Source organism: Dreissena polymorpha, unplaced genomic scaffold, assembly GCF_020536995.1.
Source record: "Dreissena polymorpha isolate Duluth1 unplaced genomic scaffold, UMN_Dpol_1.0 chrUn012, whole genome shotgun sequence".
NCBI classification, from domain to species: Eukaryota; Metazoa; Mollusca; class Bivalvia; order Myida; family Dreissenidae; genus Dreissena; species Dreissena polymorpha.
The window spans coordinates 123,454-142,517 of NW_026273326.1; the positions used below are offsets into that span (position 1 = coordinate 123,454).

The 19,064-nt window shown below is 35.7% G+C and overlaps 1 protein-coding gene across 1 annotated transcript in view; it reads left to right on the forward strand.

Annotated features, from left to right (window-relative positions):
* Positions 1-12,613: 12,613 nt before the first annotated feature.
* LOC127863516 (phosphatidylserine lipase ABHD16A-like) overlaps positions 12,614-19,064 on the forward strand; it is a 61,468-nt gene continuing 55,017 nt past the window's right edge. Inside the window, exon 1 of the mRNA XM_052403059.1 lies at positions 12,614-12,800. Within this exon, the coding sequence (XP_052259019.1) occupies positions 12,633-12,800 (168 nt within the window). The 5' untranslated portion in view covers positions 12,614-12,632. The remainder of the gene's footprint in view (positions 12,801-19,064) is intronic.

Genomic DNA, 19,064 nt, shown 5'->3' on the forward strand with positions numbered 1-19,064 from the left:
GAGGAAAATATGTTTAATTACAAAAAAACACTGCGCGTTTTCAATAACCTGACATGATGCATAGTTATAGGAATTTTATCTTGATAAAAATTAATGAAACCCTATAACTTGTTATAAACGTGATTTATTACTGGGATTGAGTAATATAATTGCAATATCAATCACGCCTAGTATTGTTTTACTATGTCAATATATAGACTATCAATAATCGTCACTTCAATGCTTTGCATCAATGGCTTTTCGGTTATTTCACTCAAACGTTCATTTGAAAAAAATATATTAAAAAGCTGTTAAATACGTGGCAATCTGCAATAACATTTGCTTCGTTCAAAGCGGTTTTTTGTTGCCGTATATCGTTTCTTTATGTTTAAATTACGTGTGTGTATACTTGTAGATGATTTATTTGTTGGGATTTGAAAATTATAAAGGAATACGCGTTTTTTTACAATTGGGTTTTAGTTTAATCTGTATGCGCATTACATTTGAAGGCCGAATGAAGCCAATATGTTAATGTGTTTTATTGGAAAACATCATATCGTAATGATCAGTTTTCGAAACAAGCCACTTCATTTAAAGACAATCGAAATATTAGTGTTCCATATGCAAGATGGTATCATATATGTACATCATTAATAGTTTACATGCATGAAGTGCCTATATTGAACGCAGCATGTTACATAGCTGAGAATTGAATATGTTTGGTAGTGTATTTTTAAGTGTTAAATTAAAATTAAAATGACATCGTGTCAAATTGTTGCTACGTTAGCAGTGCAGTATTGCAAAATCAAGGGTACATGTATATCAATACTGATCTTGAGCTAGAAAAGTTATATTTTACGTGAGTTTCTTTATGTGATGGATATTTTTTTTTCGGTAGGATGTTTTTATTGTTGAGTTGCAGAATGACCATTTAATTTTGACTGGCATACTATTGTACTTTTTGTCAAAGCAACACTATCATTGTCCTATTTGTAATAAGCATAAAACTCAATCCCAAGCGATTTATTCAAACGATACCAACACAAATCTAAATACATACACAATTATAGGGTCATATTTCACAATTATGTATACATAATCCCTTATACTGAATTCAATATCGCTATGTACAAATGACAAGTAAGAGATAATAGCAGCATCTGACTGTAATTAATCCTATGTTGAACAATGGTAAACCGCTGCTCAAAGTTCCCCTATTATGTAAATAAGCAATGTTATATTTTTGTACCTATCCAATGACCGCTTTGCCAAATGCTATGATGTTAAACAACAGGTTTGAATTTGTTATGTAGCCGATTATAAATCAGATGGATTCAAACTCAGGCAAAAGTTACTACCCGCTACGTAAACAACTTTTTCTGTACTTGTTCTGTGAAACCAAGTAGACGAAATTAAGTTAGCTGTTTATAGGCATTATTTCAAATCTTAACATTGTTTTGTGTTCCGATGTTTATCGGTCTGGCTGTCTTATCCAGCTTTTCACCTTAGCTGACCTTTGCAAGCGTCCCATAATGTGAATACAAAATTTCCCGCATGTAGGCCTGACACTTTTCGCAATAGAATACTTGCAATCTACAAACAGTTTTTCGGCGTAAGCTGTATTAAGCCAGCTTTTCACCTTACCTGACCTTTGTAAGCGTCCAATAAAATTCAAATAAAATTTCCCGCGGCTAGGTACGAATGAATACACTTCATTTATTCCATTGGCTGATTTGAGTATACCACCAGAACATTGGAAACATATACGCGTCTTTGTAACACTGTTTTACTGCATGAAACAATTTTATCTCTAATGAAAAGGCTTAATAGATAGAACAGTTTTACACTCAATTCTCGACATCAATACAGTTTGTGCGTGCACCATTTATTTTCAGAGTATTGCCATGGCAAAAGCTTTTATACTTAAAGGCTGTTTTCTCATATTTAGTACTAACTTCCATATTCCTGTCAACATGTTAACATGTAAAAGTATAAAGAGCAGTGGAAGCGAGGCCTCACTTTAATGCATTGCATTTCAACCCGTGACATATCGGGTCAATTCGCGGTTAGTGTGTGTGGATGTCAGAGTTTATATACAGGTCATCACCGGAGTTCGCGGCCAGTAAAATAATCGTTATATAATAAAGACGCTATCCGTGAACTAGGTGACCAGGAATTTTCTTTAGACAAGAAATATGTTAAATGAAGATATTCAGCAATATAATTATGGTATGTCAATAATAGATTCTTAATGTGTTTTCAACAATACAATGATAAATATTATTTTTGATTAATTTAACAATAATTATTCCACCATATTCTAATGTATTAAGCATGAGCGCGATGATTCTCGATACTGTTAATAATCGAATCAAAGAGCAACGCCGGACAAACCACTAAAAGAGGTTTGTTCGAAGAACGCGCCTATAAATACGGATACTTCGCGTGTGGTCGGTTGACTCGTATGTTTTAATTACACTTCCATTCTTCTTTTGGTTTTCTGTTTTGTATTTATAGGTTTATGACCAGCAATATGTAATAATGTAAAATAAGCCGCGAAAACCCCGCGTAACATCCCGTACTGCGTGTGATGCAGCTAAGAACTGCACAGAAAAAGACATTCGCTATCATTGATCTCATTCATTGAACTATCAACGCCGTATATCTTTTTAAAATATATTTCTTGTTACATTTACATTAATATGTTTTTCGATTGACTTTCTATTTTTGGGAAGTATAGGGTATGAAAATGGATACAACAGTGCGTTCTGCAGCGATATTAACTGCGTGTTTCGCATGAAACAGTTTTATATCAAATTTTAAGACTTTAAAGAGATAAAACAGTTTCACACTCAACTCTCGTTATCAATTCATTTTGTGTTTGCCCTTTTATAACTAAGATTTTTAGCGCCAGAGCGTTTGTCCTTAAAGGCTGTGTTCTCGTATTTAATAAGTACCACAATCTTTCATTGTGTGTACACCATAATTAGTGTTGTTCAATAACCTAATACAAGCTTTGACAAAACTAAACTGCTTTCGAAATTGAACGTTAAACATGTAAATGTAAAACGCTTTTAACAAGCCATCGTTCCAGTAGTGGAATTGTTACCCCACTTTAGAGCACTGCATTCCAAACCTCAAGGTATCAAGGTCTGTTCGCGGTCAGTAACATAATCGTTATGTAAACGCTATCAAGGTAACTAGGTGAACTTGAAGTTTATTTTGACCAGAAAGATATTATTCGGCGATATTATTATGGTATGTCAATCATGATAGATTCTTATAGATTCTTAATATTTTTAACAACTATATAATAATACAAGTTTTGATTAATTTAATTAGAAAGTGTCCACCATATAGACATATTTACTTAGCATACGTGATATGATTCGCGATACTACAAAAAATTGAATCAAACAAGACTATTTTCAAGCAATAAAAGTCCCCTACCGGTGAAACTCCATCATTTCCAGCAATATCTCTAGTCTATTTGTTGCCATAGCAACCAGAATTCTTGACGTAGAAACAAAATGTTTCATAAAAAAATATGAAGAACTTTTAAAGTTATCGCAGGATCCAGAAAAGTGTGACATACTGACTGACTTACAGACACACAGAGCGCAAACCATAAGTGCCCTCTGGTTTTGCCGGTAGGGGACTAATAACAATATCCGATAAACCACTAAAACAGGTCTGTTCGAAGGACGCTCGTATAAATATTTCAAATATGTACGGATGATTCGTGTGATGCTGGCTGACCTAAACAGTATGCGTTCATTTATTTTCAGTCTTCTTGTGTTGTTCAATTATGTAACTATAAACATCTGATCAAAAATATCTAATAAGGGGAAACAAGCCACGAAATATGGCGCAACACCCCGTTATTGATGTTCGTATGATGCAGATAAGAACAGCGCCAAAAAAGGGATTCGCTATCTTAGATCTCATAGTTATAACTTTTGATCGTTCATGAACACCGACCAATATCAACGCCGTATATCTTTTTTTTAAAGATATTACTTGTTTAAATTACTTAAATCGTTGCATTACGCATTTGAATTCCAGTAAGTCGGATTTCAATTAATTCGTGGACAGTTTGCAAATATATTAAACATGAGTTTACTGCTATTAAATAAGTAGGCAATAAATAGCAAGGTCATGCACATAAAAATGCAAAATTGAAAAGGAAAATGTAATCACAACGGGCTTTAAGTGGAAAATGTAAAACACCTTGAAATGTGTGCATCCCAGCAGTAGTTCTAAAAATTTGATTAAAGACTGGCATATTACACATATAACTTTTAATGAGAATAATTTCGTATTAAAATTACACCTGCTTGAAACCGATAAAATACGTTTTGTGATGGTAACTGTTTATGTTTTCGATACCAGTTGGTATCTTAGAGTAAATCGGCTTTAGTGGATATTCCGTTCGTAGCAAGCGTTTTTAAATATAATGAATTTTGTGTTGACGTTTGGCATGCACACAAATGCATGCAATCTCTTTTAAACAATACTGTATTCTCTACTGCTTAGCAATCAAGTATTGTTATTGAATTTTAATGTATGTCACGTTTGCAGTTTGAATTAAGATAAAAGTAGAACTTTACCTTTTTTTCAAGTCATACGTTGATATAATTATTATTTTATATTACATACCTGACAAAAGAAACCAAATTATCTTAATTTCTGAATCCCTTTCCTTCATACGATATAAAGCAGATTCAAACGCGTAGTATTTTAAAGATGTAATGATTAAGAACACACGAAAACACTATAAACACTAATCCCACTAAAGGTGTTTGGAATCATAAGAAATATGTAATGCTTTTTACCTACAACAATTCAATTAATTTTAAACATTGTGTACTTCAAATTGACAAGTCTGGGTCTAGGACATTCAATATGCTTGAGTGTTATTGGATTCTTTTTATCTGAAATGAGGAGAAAATATATACTTTTTGCAGGGGGAATGTGGCATCTGTGGTTGCCATCAATGTGCCACAATGCACTGGTCCAGGCACACTGTATAATCGTCGCTAAATCGTTCTTCTACATCTCATGGCTACAGCTGCTTCGTCAACCATCGTTATGGATTCTGCAACTCTGCTGCGCTGCACCACCAGTCCTTCAGACGCAAGCAATCCCTGCACATTGCGTAAGCCTAGAAGTGGATTGCCATGTGTCATTCTGCGAACATTCGTGTCTAAAACTCGTCAGATATAGTGGTATACAGATGTTGCAGAGCCAGACCATATTCTCTGAAAAAGAAAACAAAATAATAAAAATGCATTAACTGTTCAACTGTCATGATATACTACAGAATAATTTATATAATGCTGGCTGTTATTATATTAAACTGCAAGGCATTTAAGCAAACACATTTTATTTCAGCACTTTCCATAAAGCCTGACCATCCCAGAGCAATTTTACAACAAACTGAAACCATTTAAAAATGAATCAATGAATCCTCAAATAAATATTCACCACATCTGTCATTTCAACCATGTCGATGTTGACAAAGTAATTGGGGAACAAGATGACCAAAATGCACCGAGTCTCCCACCGGAGAGCATGAGGTGAAAAGAAACAAAGATAACTCTTTTGCAAATATTTAAAACAGTTACCGTACAAACCAACCCAGCAAACACAATAACGTTGTAAAAACGTTATAATAACGTTATACATAACATTCGTAAAACGTTATTTTACAACGTCCATACGACGTGATTTTCTGAACTCCATATAACGTTGTTATAACGTTGTAAAATAACGTTATAAAGTAACCAAAATGCAACCTTAATATGACCTAACTGTATCATTGAGACACTACACGACACGCCACATTTTAATTATTTTATTACAAAATTATAAAACAATCAAACAATGTTAACCTAACAAACTGAAGAATTTTAGTTCAATAATGAATGAATGTAATGTTTTCAGTTGTTAACAATGGTTAAACATAAGTACATCAACAAACTAAAAAAGAATCGAATATTAACAATCTACAAAAATCATTTAAAGCAAATATACTCATTTAGCTGGCTAAAACAATTAACTTCCGGTAACAGTGTCTATTCAGAGCATTTGTGAAAGGTTACCCAGTTAAAATCACAAAACTTTTTAAATTGCATCCATGGAAGTGTCACAACTTAATATATATAATGCATAAAAAGTGTGAGCGATCAGGGTGACAGCGATTTAATTATGCATAATGACGCACTTCCGTTGCTTTAGAAAATGACGAATGATTTACCTTGTCAATATATATGTACATAGTCGAACTATCTTTTTTAAGAAGACGTTTTGTCAGAAGATTTTTATTAATTTAGTATGTGTATGCATTATAATAAACAACGGGTAACTAAAAAACAAATAAATAAATAAATAAAACATTGTCAATGACATCGAGCGCCCATGCAATGTCCGTATAAGGTTATTTCATGACCTTACCAATATACAACCAAATCACAACGTTGTAATAACGTTATGTGTTTGCTGGGAAGACTAACTTTAAGTCAAGGATAAAGTTGTTCCAAACTATTTACTATAATCATATATAGCAAATTATCCAACCACCTGGTAGCCATTTTTTACCATCCAGAACACTTTTTAACTCAATAATTGGACACAAAAATGTTACTTTGCGTGTTCACACGCCATTTTTACAATATGATACTGAGCAAAATGCCCTAACCAGCTGGAAGCGGTGTGTTTCATTTGACTGGAACTATTTTCAATCTCACCGGATGTATTAAAGGGATCGTCTATGGCAAGCGGTTCGACGCATAATCCCAAGAAACTAGGTTTCTCATGAGAACCGAGGTTCTCAGAATGAGAACCTAGGTTCTCGCTTGAAGATTGCACATGGCTTCAATAACCCACGTTTTCATATGAGAACTTAGGTTCTCATTTGAAAACCTAGGTTCTCATGAGAACCTAGCTTCTCAAAATGAGAACTTAGGTTCTCATGAAAAACCTAGTTTGTTGGGATTATGCGTCGAACTGCTTGCCATATCCGTGGTTTTCATTTGGGAACCATAGGTTCTCATGAGAACCTAGGTTCTCATGAGAACCTAGGTATTCTGAATTACGCGTCTTTAATACTAAATCCGTGGTTTTCTTTTGGAAACCATAGGTTCTCATGAGAATCTATGTTCTCATGACAACCTAGGTTTCCAAAATTACGCGTCGGACGGCGTAATCTTGCTCGTTTGGAATACGAGACACATATTATTCAGCGCGCAGGATCAATGGGGTTTACATATGATTGCACACGGGCTGGACAGAATGAAAACCTACCGTTAAGAACTTTATTTTTGCAGATATCTCAAGTTATTGAAATATGTTTCCAAAGTCTTAAGTGCATAAGTTTTTCTTGCAGTGTGGGCTGATATCTTACGATTGAATAATACATTATTACACATTGTCAATAGAGATTAAACTTCTATTTATACCATAATGATAGCTTACTTTATCACAGACATACTTAAAATAGAAAACTGTACCGTACAGTCGTTTGAGGCCGGAACAAGGGAACTGAATATCTGAAACTCATTAAATGCTGTAACAATGAATTATGTAAAGATTGATCTGAATTTGTTTCAATTTTAAGTCTCAAAATAATATTTACAATTAAAGATATATTTCATAAACAGTTTAATTTTTTATTAACTTGTTCAGACCAATGTCGACCGATTACTTTACTAATTTCATTCCTCAAGAAGTTTCCTACAAGTTTCGTTGAATATTACTTAGCATTGTCTGAACATTGTTCAAAAAATGTTCTTTGGGAGTAACATTCACTGTTTCACGTATATTTCTTATCATTCTTCACATATGCCGCCAGCGTGTACCAAGCAATGGGAAAAAACTGGAGGTTAATTATGGCTCGCGGTTCGACGCATAATCCCAAGAAACTAGGTTTCTCATGAGAAACTAGGTTTATGAAATCCCAAGAAACCAGGTTTCTCATGAGAAACTAGGTTCTCATGAGAACCTAGGTTCCCATGAGAACCTATGTCTACATGAGAACCTAGGTTCTCATGAGAAACTAGGTTTATGTAATCCCAAGAAACCAGGTTTCTCATGAGAACCTAGGTTCTCATGAGAAACTAGGTTTATGAAATCCCAAGAAACCAGGTTTCTCATGAGAACCTAGGTTCTCATGAGAACCTAGGTTTTCATGAGAACCTAGGTTCTTATGAGAAACTAGGTTTATGAAATCCCAAGAAACCAGATTTCTCAAGAGAACCTAGGTTCTCATTTGAAAACCTTAGTTTACGCTTGAAAACCTAGGTTCTCGTGAGAAACTAGGTTTTTCATGAGAACCTAGGTTCTCATAGACACATAGAACTTAGGTTCTCATGAGAAACTAGGTTTTCATGAGAACCTAGGTTCTCATTCTGAGAACTTAAGTTTTCGTTTGATATCCAAGGTTCTCGAAAGCTTTTCACGTCGTTCTCTCTGATAACCTAAGTTTTCAAGAGAACCCAAGATTTCATTTGGGAACCATAGTTCTCATGAGAGCCTAGGTTCTCATTCTGAGAACCTAGGTTCTCATGAGAAACCTAGTTTCTTGGGATTATGCGTCGAACCGCTTGCCATAACCGTCAACCGCAATTTACGAAAAAAGAAAATTTCTAAAATACCGTATTTTTTTACAATTATTAGTTTGGATTGATTAAATTATCACAACTGGTATGTTACATTACGTGAAAAAAAGTTCATATTTACAATATATTCGGTAATAAAAATTTCTCGATGTGAAATCGAAAGTACATCACGAAAGGTGACACAACGATTTACACACTATAAATAACGCAAGTAGATTGATCATTTTATATATAAAATGTATACAATTCACTACGCATGCACAATTTGAATTCCTGGGTTTAGCACGTGACGATGCTGATCAATCTATTTGTTGTTGTTGTTTTCCCTACTGTAGTGTAGATGATGCTTTCCCGTAGTGTAGCGTAAACAGTGCATTGTGTCCGCTATATGACAGGAATGTTAAATGCACAAGTTAGGTAATTCTGAGTCACCGATGAATGCAGACCCAATGAAAAGAAAACATAAAACCAACGGTGGCGGTTTTTTCTCTTGTCTATCGCATGCTCTCTCGTATTTTTCAAATTATTTGGTTTATAGTGCATGATATTTGATATATATGGGCAACGAGTAAACAGCCTAATTTAGGAAGGATGCTGTATACCTATTCTGCAATTTGCTAGATTCTCACTCTCTGCTCATATATATGGTTATTAGTGTGTGTGTAAATTGATTTCACTAATACTGTTAATACTAACCTAACTGACTAACATGTCTCCCGCGAGAGACGTTAAACGGGGGTGCAGTGTATCGATGCTCTACACCGGGCACTTAAAAGAACCAGAAACGCCTCCGGAAGCGGGGCGTTCCCTGTATCCCTCTCGACCCCCCACTAACACCTCTCCTGGGGCGGAGAGCACAATAAAAGTAAACTCACTTCAGTAAACAAACTATTCACAACAAATCATAAATGGTAATAATTATAATAATAATGATGGTGGTGGTGATGATAATGGTAATGATGACATTGATCGTTATGATAATGTTAGTGATGATTGTGATGCTGGAGTTAATGATGATGATGATAACAATACTAATTATGGTTATAATAGGACAACATTTATACACTTAACGAAATATATACCTACTCATTTATCTATTGATATTATAATGGATCTTATATGATTTTATTTTTTTATTATTTTAATAAAATTCTCCTTCTTTTCCTTTTTTTTTACCAGTGAACGATAAGGTCTCATTCGCCACCGTGCACTGGTGTATTTGTATTAAAAACAATAATAACAATAATAATAATTATAAATCTTCGGCAAAACCCCAAGCAGTGTTGGGGTAAATTTGACCTACTTTGGTTCAAAATTAAAATATTTTCCCCTGAAAGGTCACAGGGGCAGGTCAGCACATAAGGTAGTCGTGAAGACGCAGCGATGACCTGTAAATAAACTCTGACATTCACACACGCAAAGTTAGCCAGTTCTCTTGCGGATGCTAACGGGATCACATCGAAAATGAAAGGTGCAGTACTCGCATGAACAGTATTCTGTAGCAGTTGGGTATTTACGTTAATATTAAACGGTGCCGCCCTCGCTTCAGAGTTCCCTCCAGTGGGCATCAAACGTTGTGCGAACGTTGCTGCAACGAAATATTTAGCTCGCAACGTCGGCAACCATTTCCGAACGTTGCCAAAACGTTGCATATTAAACATTACCCGGACGTCCGGGTAATGTTTGTATGCAACGTTGTGGCAACGTATTATTTAGGTCGCAACGTCGGCAACCATTCCCGAACGTTGCCACAACGTTTCATACAAAACATTACCCGGACGTTTCATCAAACGTTGCAGTTTGGTTGTCACAATGGTGTATATGAAAGTTTTCCCGACGTTTGTTTCCAACGTTGCTGCAACGTTGTATTTAGGTTGCATTCAAACGTTGCTGTTTGGTGGTCACAATGGTGCATATGAAAGTTTTCCCGACGTTTTTTCCAACGTTGCTGCAACGTTGTAATGAGGTTGCATTCAAACGTTGCAGTTTGGTTGTCACAATGGTGTATATGAAAGTTTTCCCGACGTTTTTTTCCAACGTTGCTGCAACGTTGTATTGAGGTTGCATTCAAACGTTGAAGTTTGGTTGTCACAATTGTGTATATGAAAGTTTTCCCGACGTTTTTTTCCAACGTTGCTGCAACGTTGTATTTAGGTTGCATTCGAACGTTGCAGTTTGGTTGTACCAATGGTCTATATGAAAGTTTTCCCGACGTTTTTTCCCAACGTAGCTGCGACTTTTTTTCCCAACGTTGCTGCAACGTTGTATTTAGGTCGCATTAAAACGCAGTATTTTAAAATTCTATTTTTTTAGTAATATAAAATTAAAAAAATATTTAATGCCAACCGCTCTTTCGAGTATTATCGGCAGATATGCACACTGTCGAGTCCGTTTTCTAGAAAGAACCAGTACTTGGTGTCTAAAGAGGAGATAATAAAACGCTCCCCGAGTAGGAATCGTAGCATCAATGGAAATATGATTTCTTGTAAATTTTAGAAATTCAATATTTTTTTAATTTTACAGATCAGTTGCTTAAACTTAAAGATGCTAAAGATGAACTTTAACTCAAAATCGCCGGATAAAATATTTTGTTTAAGTTGTGTTATGCATTAAAATGGTAGAATCTAGTTTCAAAGTTTCAACAAAAAATAAATAGTCAACATTTTTGTTTGAAACTTCTATTGTCGCCGTGGTGTAGTGGATGAGGTGTCCGCCTAGCGACCGGGAGTTGGTGGGTTCGATTCCCACTCGGGGAGCGTTTCATTAACTCCTCATCAAATAATGGTTCTTTCTAAGAAACGAATTCGAAAATGTCCATAACTGCCGATACAAATCGAAAAGCGGTTGGGAGTAAAAACAATATTATATTTTATATTATTAAACAAATAGAATTTAAAAATACTGAGTTTTAATACGATCTAAATACAAGGTTGCAGCAACGTTGGGAAAAACGTCGCAGCAACGTTGGGAAAAAACGCCGGGAATTTTTTTATATAGACCATTGGTACAACCAAACTGCAACGTTCGAATGCAACCTAAATACAACGTTGCAGCAACGTTGGATGCCCACTGGGCTGTTTCTTGTAGAGTGGACTTCAGAATGTTGGAAGTCAGTAGCTTCACGAAGTCAATAGGTTCAAGGAAGCCGAAACCAGTAGCTTCACGGAAGTCGCAGCCGGTAGCTTCGCGGAAGCCGAAGCTAGTAGCTGCACGGAAGCCGGATGGTTCGTTGAAGGCATCGGTCCCCTCTTTGGTCGCATTGTATATAGCTGCAGCGACTCGATTATTTTAAGTTCATAATCAGAAGGCAGGTAGCCTAAGGAAAATTATTAATTACACTGTTAATTGTACTCAACGAAATAGTTGGCCTTCCGAGGACTTCGGAAGGCACATCCCGTGTTTGAGGTCGCGCACACAGCGCTCGGTGGCGGCCTCAGGACGTCGGCGGCTCGCGCTACAGGTCGTTGTCGGCTCAGGTACTTCTTAATAGCATAACCGTGGCATAGTGGATATGCCTAACGATTGGGAGGTCACGGGTTCGATTCTCACTGTGGGAATGTTCCTCCATGGGACGATACAGAAGAATAAGAAGTGTGCCACACTATACCTCGGGTACCGAAAATACGCTTCAAGGCACACGCCTACGTGTAAGTATAATTTTATTGTCCGGGGTACGTTTAACAATGACCATACGAGCCACGTAAAGTATTCATATAATGTTTATGTCTTTGTAGTGTACTGTAGTATGCGTTTTGTTACGGTATCTATATCGCATTCGTTTTCTTGTAAAATTGTGAGTGAGGCTCTAATTTATCTCCACACCTGGTCACATACGACAGTGAGTGCGTGTCAATAGGTCATTTCGGCTCAGGTACTACGACACCCTCCTCGCATAGATTTGACTGGATCAAGTATAGCTGGATGAAATGTAGGTGAGAGCATGGAACGAAACTTATGCGCAAATAATATTGGTACTACGGGAGGAGGGGATACGAAATGATTGAGTGGAGTGTAGCCATGTTACAGACGCTGTAGATGCTTGGTCGACAGCAAGCGTCTCAAGTAACAACCCAAGCAACAAAATATTGCACATATTTAGAAATTTGTGTTTGGCAACTGGGAAAAACAGAAATCATGTCTTTCTTCATTGAAGCGATACGTGGTCCGAGACTGTTCAGAATATTTAGGTCCGGAACGACAGAGGTAAATTCAAATTGTTTACTTTCGATTTGATAATTTCCTAAGTTTGTACTTTGTGTCTGTGCATGTCACATTCGCGTGAATTTTTCATTGATTTTGTCAAGGAAATTTGAGGTCGACAACACTAAAGTAAAGCAGCTGCAGCTCGTTGTAATAATCCTTCCCCTCCATCCAGGTCACTGGAAGTTGCAACTGGTTACGGCATATTTCATGTCAAGTCTCTGGCCCGGAAACTGGGCGGTACAGTCAAGTTACCATTACCGAATCATTATCCTCTATTCCTATAACTTCGTGCAGCCCTATAAGATCGTGTACTTTTTTATGACGTAAACTTCTAAGCAACATTCGAACGCACGTGCCCTTTAACTGTTCACTTTTGTAACGCGAGAATTTCCGCAGCAGATAAGACAACAATCATGAGGAAAAAACAATAAATATGATATAAATTATCCTGTAACCACTAAATGATGACACGACACCATACGTTAAGATCGTGACCGGCCTATTGGGATAAATGTTCTCACTGTATCAATTCGGGATTTTGTCACAAAACAACTGTCATTAGAAGGGGTGACAGCTTTTTATGCCCCCATTGTGAATAGAATTTTATTAAGCTTTTTTCCGTAAGTAAATAAACTTTATCTACACCTCTGGATACAGTTATCACAGTTCATATTTCGTTTTTATGAAGACCAGTTTTGTTTAAACCATTCTTTTCAACACAGTTTATTCACGAAATTCATCTAAAACAACACATATTTAATACAAATAAACACATATTCACAAAAACATATATTGCATTATTGGGTATTATAAACAAATCCCAAGGCCTCGCTGTGACGTCATCAAAATCGGTGCACGATCTTATAGGGTAATTCTGTGTGACGCAGACTACGATGTTCATGAATGTTTAAAGGTACGTAACTCCATTATTATAATTATTATTATCATTATCAACCAACATATTTCACTCGTTATTTGTTAAACAAAAGATAAATCATCAAGTATATATCAAGTTTAGTTATTGTCTAATGATTTTTTCATGAAAGATATGCCTTTAAAGTTTAAGGTGCACGAACTTACAGGTTTAGAGGCTACCCATAGCGGATCACTTTGATGTCCAAGACTGTGTATTGCTATAAATAGCTAACATTTTTATGCTCCCGGTAGGGTGGCATATAGCAGTTGAACTGTCCGTCAGTCAGTATGTCAGTCTGTCCGTCTGTCTGAAAAAAACTTTAACATTAGCCATAACGTTTTCAATATTCAAGATAGCAACTTGATATTTGGCATGCATGTGTATCTCATGAAGCTGCTTATTTTGAGTGGTGGAAGTTAAGCAGGGCTTTTCATCCTTATATAACAGAGGCCGATATTCGGCTCCTTCCCAATTCTAAAAAGCCTTATTTTTTCCCAACTCTGGCTGAAAGACTTCCCAAAAAAAACGATTGAAATTCCCCTGAAAATCAAAAAAATAAACACAGCGGATAGTGTTTTGTAGCCAAGTTACTATTCGGTATAGTTTCACTGGTCTTGTAGATGATTGTAATTTCATTGAAAGCTTCCACGAGCGATAAACAAAGATGAAGGTTTATTTTGCGTAATTGTTGTCTGGTATCGATTTTTTCGCTACCAGTTCAGTTCAGGTATTTCCCCACTACCGCTAAGCCGAATTTTAATTGTATTTGTGTACCAGTCTAGAACAGAATATTGCGTAGTACGGGTTTTATTGTCGGTTTTTGCACGAGGGCCGCAAGGGAGGTCACCAGTGTCATCGCTGAATTTTCAGTTTGAAAATGTCACATAATGGTAAATATTACCTAAAATCAGTTAAGAAACGAAAGCTCCTGGACTCTAAAGAAGATCAAAAAACTTCTGGGAGCTTCTAGTTGACAAGTTTAAAAATGCAAAACAAAGGGAAATGGCTTTGTGAAGTTCTGAATTGTGTGACTGTGACAGAGTCTGTCATAACGAAAAAGGAGATAACTTTTAGTTTACTGTTCAAAAACTGCTGTTACCTGTTGAAAAGTTTATCTGTTTGAAAATATAGCTGGCCAATCTTTGAAAAGAACATTTCCAGGTCATTAATTCATAACAAAAATAAAGTTCAAACCATTATTGTGACTGTTTAAAATTGATTAAATGATTTACCTGTGATGAAATGCTTTAAAAGTTTTTTTCCCAAAATGGCCATTTATCGCGCTTAAATTTCCCAATTTGCAAGGCTAGGGCTTCTTCCCAATTTCCAGATGAAAAGCCCTGTTAAGGGTCAAGGTCATCCTTCAAAGTCAAAGGTAAAAAAAAATATTAAAAAATTTCAAAGCGGCGCAATAGGGGGCATTGTGTTTCTGACAAACACATCTCTTGTTAGATGATATTTTGCACACAGCATCTTCAAGGCCTGTTCTTTAAAACGCATTGATTGAGTCTTTATAGGAGCTACTCTTTGTCAAACATTTCAGCATGTTTTACTGACATGTATATACGACTTTGTTGACTTCCGTCTCGTTTCCAAATCGAGGTTGAACATTATTCGGGGCCACATGATATACATGTAACTCTCTTGGAAAGTAAGAAGTTTACACATTAATCTAAAGGCCATTTAGTAGTATTTCTGCCTACAAAAATCTATTTCAGTTTTGATTCGTGTTTAAGATTTTGCAACACCTTAAATGAAATGAAGAATTAGAGCAATAACGGATCAAGCGTGATAACATGCATATTGATAAAATATTATATTAAAATATATATGCAAATCTTGTTCATTCTTTCAATAAATGATATCAATCTTAATGTTTTATTTATGTTCCATGTTCAATATCAATGGTTAGATATGAACAAACAATTTACATGGTTTATAAGATGCCCATATCTTTTCGATCTATTTAGGATTTAATTACAACAGATAATTCACCCAAAACTACATACGTAAAGTGTAGACACAAGATCACACATAGAAAACAATTAATAACCAAAATATATATAAATATTTATGCCCCCCTTTGAAGAAAAGGGGGTATATTGTTTTGCACATGTCGGTCCGTCCGTTGGTCCGTCCACCAGATGGTTTCCGGATGATAACTCAATTAGAACGCTTAGGCCTAGGATCATGAAACTTCATAGGTACATTGATAATGACTGGCAGATGACCCCTATTGATTTTCAGGTCACTAGGTCAAAGGTCAAGGTCACAGTGACTCGAAACAGTAAAATGGTTTCCGGATGATAACTCAAGAATGCTTAAGCCTAGGATCATGAAACTTCATAGGTACATTGATAATGACTGGCAGATGACCCCTATTGATTTTCAGGTCGCTAGGTCAAAGGTCAAGGTCACAGTGATTCGAAACAGTAAAATGGTTTCCGGATGATAACTCAAGAATACTTACGCCTAGGATCATGAAACTTCATAGGTACATTGATAATGACTGGCAGATGACCCCTATTGATGTTCAGGTCACTAGGTCAAAGTCACAGTGACTCGAAATAGTAAAATGGTTTCCGGTTGATAACTCAAGAATGCTTACGCCTAGTTATTACTGGCAATGTATCTTGTTCATTGTAAACAACACAGTTCATGTTTCGACAGTTCAAATAGCGTGTTAGATTCCCTGCTTAATGGTTTTGATCATGTGATCCGTTATGGTTACAACTGATCCGTTAATGCATGAAATATGAGGCCAAAAAAAGGTATCACATATACATTTTTCCTGCTTTAAAAAATAAGACTATGCGCTGAAACAGTAAGCAAAGGTAATTTTGTATAAAACTGGCGTAAAAGAAGTCTCAAAACATGTATTGCTTTTCACCAGAACAAGTTTATTATGCTACTGATCCGGCTGATTAGTGTTTTTTTTTCACCATTTTGGGAATGAGGCCGGGCCCCTTTGGAAATTCGCGTTGTGTTGACTAAAATTGGGAAATTAGTTATGTTGTTGTTTTGCAAAATATGCTTCAAAATTGTGAATAAAAGTGTGTCCAGTATTATATTTACTATGGTTTAACTTGGATGGGAGATGAACAAAATATTGAGATCTAGAAAAAATTATTTTTTGTTGCAAACCTTCCATTGGGAATTTTTAGCTCCCATTTGGGAAAAATATATACTTTTTTCCATTGGGAATGGGTCCGTTTACCGGACCTGATTTGGATTTTTTTTAAAAACATTGTCCGGTAATGGTAACTTGTTGTGTGCTTGCATAATAGTGATATTAATACAAAGTTTCAAACTCATCAACATAAAAAATGTGTAAGTTTTTGCAATTGGAAAAGCCCAGTATTCCGAATTTGAAAATATGCTATGGATTATCTCCGGAATCCTCTGACAGATAGATCTAGTGTCTAATCAACCAATCGTAATACACTGACTTTCTTCAGAATCTCTGTAAGAAAGATCAAATCATCAATTACAAGCTAAGGCTTTTGGTTTGATAACGTAAAAGTCGTTTTTATGTCCCCCACCACTATAGTGGGGGACATATTGTTTTTGCCTTGTCTGTTGGTTTGTTTGTTGGTTTGTTTGCCTCAACTTTAACATTTGCCATAACTTTTGCAATATTGAAGATAGCAACTCGATATTTGACATGCATGTGTATCTCATGGAGCTGCACATTTTGAGCGGTGAAAGGTCAAGGTCATCCTTCAAGGTCAAAGGTCAAATATATGGGTCAATATCGCTTATTTAATGTCACTTTTGCAATATTGAAGCTAGCAACTTGATATTTGACATGCATGTGTATCTGATGGAGCTGCTCATTTTGAGTGGTGAAAGGTCAAGGTCAGGTCATCCTTCAAGGTCAAAGGTCATATATATGGGGACATAGTGTTTCACAAACACATCGCTTGTTTTATCAACTTATTGTTTTGAACATTTATCCACAAACAACAGGCACACTTATATTGATGGCAAAAGGCATTGTGTTTGTTACGCTGTTTGTTACTTGAATTTGATTTTATAGACAAACTTGACACTTATTCTTTTTACATTGAATTTGGTTTAATCAGGAAGAACGCTGAGCTGTTTCCATAACAGCTCACAGCATTCAAGAAGAAGTACAGCTGCAGCCAAAGCCCAGTTAGTCATTCACTAATCAGCATAAACATCCCCGGAAACCTGATATGCTGTGAGAAGTTGGATGTGCTGGGAGAAGTTGACGATAGGTTTCGATGAATTTCGGTAGGGTAAGTAAATCCAGTTCTATAATTGTTTAAAGGCATTTTTGAATAAAAATATATTTTGGTGTATGCAAAGGAGGTATTACCATGTATAAATGTTTACATTGCCAACCGGACGTATATTTTTACCTGAATGAATCAATTGCTTTACATTTGCAAAGATTTTCAAACAATAAAAAAAAGATACAAATAAGCTGGAAATTAACTTAGCTTCAGAACAGATATAATTGTAAAACCTCAAAGTTCAATGAAAATGATCTACAGTGCATCAGAGTGGGCATACATCAGCTGTAATAGTGAGCTTTTAAGTTTATAAATGAACTGCACTCATGTCATATCTCGACATCTTTGTATAGCACCATGTCATATCATTTTTTCATCAACATGTTGAATGTAAAGTCAAAATTTTTTCACCATTACTAATTTTTTTAAGAAACCCTGGCGAATATGTTACTCGCGGGACATTGGTTAATATAATTGTTGGTGCAAAAACTTTTTCACTGGCATACCTTTAAAGAAATTTGTAAATAAAGTGCTAAATATGGGACAAATCCCTGCATCGTCGACTTTAAATAGCTATATTTCAATAAATCCTGAATATTAATAACCAGAATTTTTCTAACATACATGGTAATACCTCCTTTGCATACACCAAAATATTTTTTTTAATCATAAATGCCTTTAAACAATTATAGAACTGGATTTACCCTACCAAAATTCATCGAAATCTATCTGCAACTTCTCCTAGCACATCCAACTTCTCCCAGCATATCGGGTTTCCGGGGGTGATAAAGAAAGTCCACATATTCATACACTAAATGTCCAAAGGTCTGCAGTTATAAAAAATGAGCTGTTTGACTAAGTCAACATAAATTTCTGTACTTATTCTAACCTGGTAATCTTGTGGATCGTTTATATTCACGATATTTCATTAACGCCCCTTGCTTTTGTTTACAAATAAATCCACGTGACCTTGCTGTCAATTCTTCTGTCACTGCCAGTATGAATAGATTCCAGGGAAACAGATGCGTTAAAATAAGGGGGGAAAAATGAAACTAAGTTTACAATATGTAATTCTTTAATGGAAATTTC